The following is a 10560-nucleotide window of genomic DNA, read 5'->3' as shown; positions in this document are numbered from 1 at the left end:
AATCCCAGGACAACTAGGTAGGTTTCAGGCATCAAAATTTACCTTCCTTTGGTCAGAACACCCTCAGGGAAGGTCATGATAGCCCCTGTGAGGAAAGGAGAGGACAGGACTGGACAATGGGAGGGGAAAGGAGAAAGCCATATGGAAGGACAGGGGGTACAAAACCATAGTAGAGCACTTAATTAGATGGGGATAGTAGAGCACTATCTCTCCTTTTCATTAATGTCATTCAGCATTAGACCAGATATAACTTTTAAACAGAGTTAACTGAAATCAATTTTACATTAATGAATAAAAATGAATAGTAGTAGGTATTTTGTATAAATATAGGTGATTATTTGTTTTGTTTTGTTTTATGAGGGCAAGAGAGCCTCTGGCACATTTAATATTTTGGTGCAGGGAGTATACCTCACCTCAATAGAAGTCTTCAGTGATATCTAGTCTCCAGATCAGGTTTGGGAGGTGAGGTAGAAGAAGACCTATTATGGTGCCCTTGTGACAACTAGAGCAAAGACCAGTCATTCTGAGGAAGCGACTATCAGTGGCCCACATAATGCACAGTAGTGTTAAAAATCAGTGTAATGTCCTACAAAGTTGGAGGCAGGTTTGTTTGGAGAAGGAGCAGTCAGAACCGGAGGAGGGAGAATCAATCAATCAATCAACAAGTATATATATGCACAACACTGTGCTAAGTGTCTTGTACAGAGAAAGATTTAAAAAAAGTCCTGACCCTCAAGGATGCAATTGGTCGGTACTTGTTTTAATATATATTTCCAGAACTTCTGCTGAGAGGGACGGGTGTAGTTTGGGGATGGTATAAGTTGCTTGATGAAAGAAGAGGTTTTGAACAGATGCTTTGTGGATACAGAACCAATCAGAAAGAGCAAAAGTGTTGAGGTTTAGGGGTGCTGGGATCCCAAAATCACAATACACAGGTCCTACCCAAAAGAATTTGACCCAAGCTTTCTTTCAGCCAAAGACAAGGTTTATTAAAGATCCACCATATTGGCCAGACTCTTAAGGAATATGAACATTACTGAGCTATTGGCTAGATTATAAGAATCTGAGCACTTTAATGGAGACAAGATGGACCTTATATACAGAAAGACTGTGGGAGGGATCTAGGAGTGGCCAAGTAGTTTGTGGTGACTGGAGGAGGGGCCTAAGGAGACCTGGATGGTCTATAGCAGTGAAGACCCAGTTGAGCTCTAATATGAAATAACATGAATTTGTCAAGTGAACATGGTTGTATGAATCTTCAACATGCAGTACCACAGAATTGGTGTTTGTAAATGCATGAGTGGCAAAATTCAAGCTAAGTGTAAAGGTCATCTGTTTAACTATTGTGAAGGTTGTGAAGGGAAGAAAATTAGTCCAGAGCAGAGGGATAGAATGGGAAAGTAAGGAGGGGTAACATGATTTGGTCACAATGAGTATTCACTCCAACCAATGAAATGGCCAGTCCTGCCAATAGAATCCTAGGCTGGGTAGGGAGTCCAGGAAGATGGCAGACACCTGCCCATACAGCTGGGGCAGTAGTAGTGAGAAAGTGACTGCCTGGCAAATAAACAGGAAAAAGGAGAAGAAAGAAGAGGGAGAAGAAAAAAAGACAGCAGAAGAGGAGGAGTGGGTAGATGAAGTAGAGGAATTAGGAAAAGATGAAGAGGAGGACCCTTGCCTTACTTTGGAGGTTCTGGATGTGTTCAAGAGGCTTATGGACATAAAGTGTCCCTTCCTTGAGGGTCTTCATATCACCGAACTGAAAACAATCAAACAGTTGCTATGTAGCCCTTCAATTTACCGTTTGACTATTCTGGAATGGTTGTTTGGAAGACTGGATCCTCCCTTTGAAGAGTTATTTGCTACTTTTCAGGACCCTCAAGCTGAAGAGAAAATATTAGAGTTGGTAAGAATAGGTCATGAACTGATGTTGTGTGGACCAAATGACCAGAATCTCATCAAAGGTTATGGCAATGTGAAAAAGCAGCTCTTTTTCTTTAAACAGTTACTGGATCTGGTCAGAAGTCTGGGTCCTGGATGTGCCAACTTCTCAGGTGTAGAGAACTTCAACAATTTAATGAAGAAAAATGAGAAGCTGCTACAGAAGTTGTTCAGTTCACATCTCCAGGAGATTCTAGACCCCAAACTGAGCCCTTTGCCACTGGACATTGAGTGCCACTTGAAGACAAAAGAAAATCTGAAGTCAAGGGAGAGCAAGGTGAAAGAACTTTCTAAGAAACTGAATGAGCTCACTGAAATGCTTGAGGAGCTCAGAGAATTTCCAGCCCTCCAAGGGAAAATGCCCAGCAAAGGCAGCAGCAAGATGGGCCAGGCTTTCCGTCTGACACTGATCCTCTCAGATTTCCACCAGCTGATCACTGCCTTTATCCATGTCTATGAAACTGAATGGAGGAAACCTAGTAAGTCCTTAGCCCCTAACATCAATCAGTGTGGCCTGTTATTTCAGTATATGTGTGAGACTCTGACTCTCTACAGCCAAGAGCTGAAAGCTGTCAGAGAAGTCATTGATACCTCCAAGATGGTAGAGGAAATAGTAGGACAGCAACTAGAGAAAGTCTATTTGGGTAGAGATCACTACATGATGATTTTGGCCTCAAAAATGGAAGAACTGAGACAAAAACACAAGCTCTTCAAAAAACCTCTACAGAAACCCAATGAAAGTAACAGTGGAACCTAAGGGATCATTCTACTAGTCATTAGGGCTCAGTTACTGCCCTTGGTTGGAAGAAGAGGATTCACTGAACCAAAACCTCTTTCTCCGAAGAATGAGGGGCAAGGGCTGAGGAAACCAGAGTTTTAATAAGCTGCTTTCCTCTTTGCCTTACTAGTGACTTTTTGATGTGTTTTACAAAAACAATTTAACATTTACTTGTCTTGTAGTCTATATTATTTCCTATCTTTTCTTCCTAGCTCTATTGTCTATTTCTCCAAAAATAAAAATCTTTCTTTTGTATCTTTCCTAAGTCTTAACAGGTATTCATCAAAATCTTTTTTTTTAAGGCAATTGGGGTTAAGTGACTTGCCCAGGGTTATACAGCTAGTAAGTGTCAAGTGTTTGGTCTGAGGCCGGATTTGAACTCAGGTACTCCTGACTTCAGGGCTGGTGCTCTATCCACTGTGCCACCTAGCTGCCAATCTTAATGGGGGCTTCCCAATGTGGGGGGAAAAAAAGGTTTAGTAGGAATGTAGGTGTGAGAAAGTAAGAGATGAAAGTATAAGAGATTATGATCTGAGTAAGGAATTTGGGAGTTTTGTATGAAAGAGGGTGAATAGTAAGGTGATTGTAAGATCAAGGATATGACCATCCCCATACATGGCTGGGGTAGAGTGAAGATTTGGACCTTGGGAGTTCAGGAAGCTGGTGAACTGGGAGGCCTAGGGTGTTTGAGAAAGAAAGTAGGAGGGGAATGGTTGGGAAAGAGAAGTTTGGCATTGAACTCCTTGAGGAAAAAGAGAATCATTGGCTTCTGGGATCAATCCAGATTTCTACAAGTGCAAGATGGAAGGAATGTCATGGGAAGAGGGATGATATGGGCAATTTATTAACAGGAGAACAGAATGGGAACTGAGAGGTGTAGGGCTGAGGTGGGATAAGGTAAGCATGGAGTATATCAGGGAAAAAGGAATTTTTTGCCTTGATGGCTTTTAATTCTAAATTAACTACTAGGGAGGAAAAATTGCTGATCTAACATAATAAAGTATCACAACTAGGAACTTTTATCCTAAACCCTGTTTTGAATTCTAATGTGAACTGCTCTAAGTATCTTCTCCATGGAAGGATTCTAATTCTGGTGACTGATGATAGAGCCTTAACCAATTCTATTTCTTCTTGTTGTTCAGTCATGTCCAACTGTTTGTGACCCCATTTGGGGTTTTCTTGGCAGAGATACTGGAGTGGTTTGCCATTTCCTTCTCCAGCTCATTTGACAGATGAGAAAATTAAGGCAAACAGAGTTAAGTGACTTGCCCAGAGTCATACAGCTAGTAGGTGTCTGAACCTGGATTTGAACTCAGGAAGATGAGTCTTTTTGTCTCTGGGCCTGGCGCTCTATCTACTGTGCCCCCTAGCTGCTCCATAACCAATTATATGTATCAGTGGTATAGATAAGCACTTTTTAAACTGTGAGTAGAGACCCCATATGGGGTCATGTAACTGAATGTGGGGGTCGCGAAAAATTTGGCAACAGTAAAAGGTTTTTGAACATGCAATGAACAAAAATTAATTCAAAATCAAACACATAATGAATCTGAGGTGTTTCTGTCAGTGCTTACCTGTGTTGTATCATGCGGACTTCACTGCAGCCTTGGTTCTGAACACACAACATGCGCACTTTGCACTGAGCATACCATCACACTGTGCAAGGCCAAAGAATGTTGCCAGAAACACCTTGGCTCAGATTCAAGACTATTTTGTGTTATGAATTGCAGTGTTTTTAATGTGCATACAAAATTTTCTGCTCTTATAGAAAGAAAATAGTTTAATTACAGAAAATAAAGACTTTTAATATTTTCCTATTGTCACTCCTTAGCATGTAAGTATCAAATTAGTATATGTTTGGATTGTACTGTGTTAGAATGTTTGATCTGTTGCCTTGCTCACCACAAGGAAAGAAAAACCCGTGTGACCAGCTGGTGCATTGTTGGCTTAGCAGCCAACCAAAAAGCCTTTTTCTCACTGAATAGTAAGTAGACAAGCATAAAACACCAGAGCAGTCCCCTCCTTCCTCCTTAGCTGACACTGAGAAGCAGGCTCACCAAACAGGCCATTGACCTCTGTCAGGAAGACAGCCCTCTTTGGACAGTGTCCTATTACAATTATAGAAGAAGGGTCTATGGGAGGCAAAAAGAAAAAAGGAACATTGGGAAATAGTAGGTGATAAAAACAAACAAAAAAGAATGATTTAAAAAATTGCTGTTATCTCCTTTTACAAAGACATGTGTTTAATTGTAGCAAGTAAAGATAAAAGCCCTTTAATAATATTTCTCCACTATCACTGCTATGTGTGTATGTAAATGTGAACATCAATTTTTAAAAATTAAGCACAAAACTAGGCATTGATCAAAATCTCATACCATATACCAAAATAAAGTCAAAATGAGTTCATGATTTAGATATAAAGGCTGATACTGTAAGCAAACTGGGAGAGCAAGGAATAGTTTACCTATCAGATTTATGGAAAACAGAAGAATTCATGACCAAATAGGAGATAGAGAACATTATGAAAAGCAAAATGGACAACTTTGATTACATTAAATTTATAAAAATACAAGTCATTCCCCAGTTGATAAATGGTCAAAGGATATGAACAGGCAGTTCTCAGATGAAATTAAAGCCATCGATAGTCATATGAAAAAATGTTCTAAATCACTATTGATTAGAGAAATGCAAATAAAAACAACTCTGAGGTACTACATCACACCTATCAGATTGGCCAAGATGACAAAACAAGAAAATAATAAATGTTGGAGAAGATGTGGGAAAATTGGAACACTAATGCATTGTTGGTGGAGTTGTGAAATGATCCAACCATTTTGGAGAGCAATTTGGAACCATGCCCAAAGGGCTATAAAAATGTGCATACCCTTTGACCCAGCAATAGCACTTCTAGGGCCATATGCCAAAGAGATCATACAAATGGGAAAAGGACCCACATGTACACAAATATTTACAGCAGCTCTTTTTGTGGTGGCAAAGAATTGGAAATTGAGAGGATGCCCATCAATCGGGGAATGGCTGAACAAGTTGTGGTATATGAATGTAATGGAATACTATTTGCTATAAGAAGTTATAAACAGGCTGACTGGAGAAAACCTTAAAAGACTTGTATGGTCTGATGCTGAGTAAAACGAGCAGAACCACGAGAACGTTGTACACAATAACAGCCACATTGTGCTATGACTAATATTGATAAACTTAACCCTTCCCAGCAATACAAGGATCTAAGACATCTCCAAAGGCCTTATGATGGAAAATGCTATCCACATCCAAAGAAAGAACTATGGAGTTTGAATGCAGATCGAAGCATACTATTTGCTATTTTTGTTTCTTCTGTTTTGTTTTGTTTCCTCTTTCTGGTGGTTCCTCCTATTGGTTCTAATTCTTACTTACAACATTACTAATGCAAAAATATGTTTAATTGGAATGTATATGTATAGCCTATATTAGATTGTGTGCCATCTTGAGGAGGGTGGTAGGGAGGAAGGGGGAGAAAAATTTTAAACTCAAAAGTATATGGAAGTGATTGCTGATATATCAAAATAAATTAATAAAAAAATTAAGCACAAACAAATGTAGTTTCATAAACTAAAGCTAGTATTTATTTGAAAAATTATTAACTATTTATATTTTAGGAGAAAAATATTTTCCAGTTATGGATAAGTGGCTAAATTTAGGCAGAAAAGGTAAAAATACTGATGACAATGTGGCAGAACCTTCACTACCAGGTTGTGGTATACCTAAATTGACAAGAAAAAGAAAATATGTTGAATCATTTTTGCAATACGGATTTATTTCTAATAATGATGGTGGGTGTGGAAAAACCTCTTTGCTTAATTTGGAATGAAGTTTTGGCTGTGGAGAGCATGAAACCAGCCAAACTAAAATGACATCTTAATACTAAGCATGCAACATACTGCAATAAACCAAAGGAATCTTTTTCATGACTTTTAAAATCTCCAAATAAAGAAAAACAATGTTTTGAGAAGTTTTTTACTATAAAGGAAAAGTATTTACTTGCATCTTCTTATTTAATTGCAAAAACTAAAAAAGCCCTACATTATAGAAGATCTCGTGTTACCTGCTGCTATTAAAATGTCAGAAGTAGTTCATGGGAAAAAGTATGGGGATAAAATTTGTAAAATTCCGTTATCGAATGATACTGTTTCCAAAAGAATTTCTGAAATTAGCAATGACCGATTCCAGCAGCTTATTACCAAGCTTGCGGGAAGCCCAAAATTTCAATTCAGTTAGATGAAACAATTGATATTTCTAACATGGCACAGTTGTTGCTTTACATAAGATGTGTTTATGAAGGAAGCCTATGTGAGGAATTATTGTTTTGTTGCACTTTGGAAGGGTACACAAGAGGGGAAGATATATATTTTAAAGTCGATGAATTTTTCACAAATGAAGGTTTACATTGGAAAAATTGCATTGGAGTCTGTACAGACAGTGCAGTGTTGGAGCAGTGATGGGTAAATATGTTGGGTTTATAGCAAAAGTTAAAGCTAATGGCAATGAACATAACACTTTTACTCACTGCATGATCCATTGGGAGGCACTTGTAGACAAAAAAAATCAACAGAGTTAGATATTGTGCTTTGTGATACTATCAAAATCATTAATTTCATTAAAAGCTGCGCCCTTAACAGTTATTTGTTTTCAAAATTTTGGAAAGACAAAAGCTTATTACTACATTCAGAAGTAAGGTGGCTTTCAAGAAGGTGAAATTTAAACAGATTTTTAAAATTGAAATTGACACATGTTTTTTGATGGAGTAGAAATGTGATTTTGTTAATTTTTTCATAATGACTTATGGCTTTCAAAACTCTTATTTGTTGGATATTCTTGAAAAACTCAATTACTTAAACATGTCACTTCAAGGAAAAAATTGTAACATATTTGTATGTTAAAAGATAAAACTGAAAGTTTTACTAAAAATGTTAAGACATAGAAGAATAGGGTAGAAAATTATTCTTTAGAAATGTTTACAGGCACAGATGATTTTATAATTGGAAATGACCTTCTGAATGATTTAATTATAAAAGTTGTAATTGATCATCTGAAGTGCCTGGAGACACAGTTTCAGAAATACTTCTCTTCAAATTTTGATTAGAAAAAACTAATTTGGGTTCATAAACCATACTTGATGGAAATCAAAAGCCTCAGTCATCTGCCATTAAAAGTTCAAGAAGAACTTGCAGTTATTAAACAATACAGGTTTAAAACTTGAGTTTTCTAAAAAAAAAATCACTAAATGAATTTTGGCTTGGGAGTAGGACAGAATTTTATCCAATAATCCCCTCATAGGAAAAGCACTAAGGGGGAAGAAGGACCAAGTAGACCTAAAGCAAATGTATCAGAATGTGAGGATGAGTGGATTCATAATGCAACACAGACTCTTTAGTCCTATTACATTAGAGAATCATGTAATTCTATTAAATATTAATTACAAATTTATATACTTGATTTACATCTCAAAGGTTTAAAAATCTGGTTACAAATGGATTTATGGGTTACTGAATTTAAGGAACTTAGCTTTAGTTTTCTCAGTAAACTTCTAAAAGCTCAACTATAGAAGAAACCATTAAGATACTGGTAAAACAAAGGAAATGTGATCTGTAATACAGCTGTAGGAAAATACTTCTGGGTTTATAAAAATAATCTGAGGATTTTTCAGTAATCAAGCTCTTTGATTTATCTTCCCACTGAGGTTTTTTGCAGGAAATAGGAGAAGCTCTACAAAAAGAGAAAAGGGTCCTCAGTCTTCCATATAGGCACTCAGGCTGATAAAAAAAAACACAAAGGGGTCATCCATAAACCTATAGTCAAGTCAACTCTCTCTTTCCTCTTTGGAGAGCCTCTACCTTCCCCATATGTCTTACTGGTTCATCTATAGGTTCCCAAAGTGAGCGATACTGCCCTCTAGGGGGCACTAGAATGATGGGGGGGGCAGAAGTAGCCTCAGATGCAACTGGGGGAGGGTTGAATAAAAATAAGGGGGTGGTGGAAGCATAAGGAAAGAAGAGAAGAAAATTTTGAAAGACCGTTTGTATATGTTTCATCTGTCATGTAACAGAGTTAATTCAAGTTGTAGTGATTACATTATTTTCCAAATAACACATAAAATGCAAGTTATAACTGATCAATGGTCAAGTCCGCTGACAGGTCTTAACAAGCAAGTGTTAGCAGGCGAGCATGTTGAGCTTTGTCAGGAAGTCCAGCATGCATTGGCAGGAATATGTAGATAATGATTTGTTTACAATAAAATACTATATGGTTATATGATGTAATATTGTGTCATCAAAATTTCAATGCAGGAAACCCCTCCCCCCCACAAATTTACAACAAATTATTACATTTAAGATGTGTCATTTCAAAAAATACATATTTTTTGAAATGACACAAATTTTTAAAAAGTGTTAAAGGGTTAAAGAAAATAAATTTCCAGGGGAAGCTAGGTGGTGCAGTGAATAGAGCTCTGGCCTTGGAGTCAGAAGTAACTGAGTTCAAATCCAGCCTCAGACACTTAATACTTACTAGCTGTGTGACCCTGGGCAAGTCACTTAACCCCAATTGCCTCACCAAAAAGCAAAAAAAAAAAAAAAGATTTCCAGGGGGTACACTGAGTAATTTTTTTAAAAAGGGGGCAGTAGGCCAAATAAGTTTGGGAACCTCTAATGATTCTAATGTATGGTATTGTTCCAGGTGTGCTCCCTCTTCAAATGACAAGCACTCAGTTCACAGAATCAAGCAGAACCCAGCTCTGGCAGGCTTCTATCGCCAAGGGATACATATGGTCACTTGAGATTTCTGTTGCCACCCTAGGAATGACAGCTATCTCCCTAAGCACGGAGAAAACTTAGTTTCACTAGAGAATACAACTCCCCACAGTCCACATGATTTACAAAGCTAGTAAAAGTCAAGGTCTGTCAAAGTAGATGTCCAATCAATTGGGGAATTGCTAAACAAATTATGGTACATGAATATTACTGTTTTGTAACCCAAGGCTGAGGACAGGGCATGAATAACTATGACAAAGACTCAAGAGATTCAAGAGCAGAGGACATTTAGAGGAACTAGTGAACTAAAATTGAAACTATTACAACACATGCTGAAGTGATTATCCCAACTCTTAATTGCATTGGTAGGTTGTACAGCATAGCTACTACATCCTCTCAGGGCTCTAGAGTGCCTGTAGGGATTATGGGGTACATTTTCTAGTGCTTATAGCTCATGAGCACCCACCAGTGTACTTTCCCATGACTATCAGATGACGTCAGTCAGACAATTAACTTTTGGAAAGGGGCATTTTACTATTATGGTACTATTATATATGGTACTATTATTAGTACCAACTACAGAGTTGGTACACTTTGTGCAAAACTTTCTTCCCAAAAGTCTGTGTAATACTGTATATATGCCAGCCAGCACATATGCAGGAGAAAGTGAGCTGAAGCTTATAAAGTACATGTGACAAAGGGGTTAACATAACTCCCGAAGTCCTTTTGTTGAAGTCCTCAAAATGTTCCTTCTAGGTATGGTATAGTTTTTCTGCTAAATTCTTTGTAAAGTCTTGGAGCTGCCTTTTCTCATTGTGTCTAGCTTGTCCTCATCTCCCAATACTGTATTAGCTTTTCTGGGAAAATGCTAGAATGTTGAAGCGTAAGTTCAAACCCTCTGGTCCCTGAAGTTCATAAGGTTCTTCTTTAGCCAAGGGTGGGGAGTGGGAAGAGGCTCTTGTTCTTGTCAAATGACACCTCAGGGACTTGAATGCCCTTTGGAATGGCTTCATGTAAGAGTATGAGATACATATGGAA

At 37.8% G+C, this 10560-nt stretch overlaps 1 protein-coding gene across 1 annotated transcript; it reads left to right on the top strand.

The window, feature by feature from the left end:
* Nucleotides 1–1256: 1256 nt before the first annotated feature.
* LOC110200175 (HAUS augmin-like complex subunit 7) lies at nt 1257–2939 on the top strand. Its single transcript, XM_020975353.2, has one exon. The coding sequence runs from the start codon at nt 1505–1507 to the stop codon at nt 2696–2698; it is 1194 nt and encodes a 397-aa protein (XP_020831012.2). The 5' UTR covers nt 1257–1504; the 3' UTR covers nt 2699–2939.
* The last annotated feature ends 7621 nt before the right edge of the window (nt 2940–10560 follow it).

This window comes from Phascolarctos cinereus, unplaced genomic scaffold, assembly GCF_003287225.1.
Source record: "Phascolarctos cinereus isolate Bilbo 61053 unplaced genomic scaffold, phaCin_HiC Scaffold_9;HRSCAF=440, whole genome shotgun sequence".
Taxonomy (NCBI): domain Eukaryota; kingdom Metazoa; phylum Chordata; class Mammalia; order Diprotodontia; family Phascolarctidae; genus Phascolarctos; species Phascolarctos cinereus.
The sequence above is the reverse complement of the archived record's forward strand: the minus strand, read 5'-3'. Positions and strand labels throughout refer to the sequence as shown.

Bases quoted from the DNA above. Each gene is read 5' to 3' on its own strand.
- LOC110200175 (XM_020975353.2), top strand. From the start codon at position 1,505: ATGGCAGACACCTGCCCATACAGCTGGGGCAGTAGTAGTGAGAAAGTG.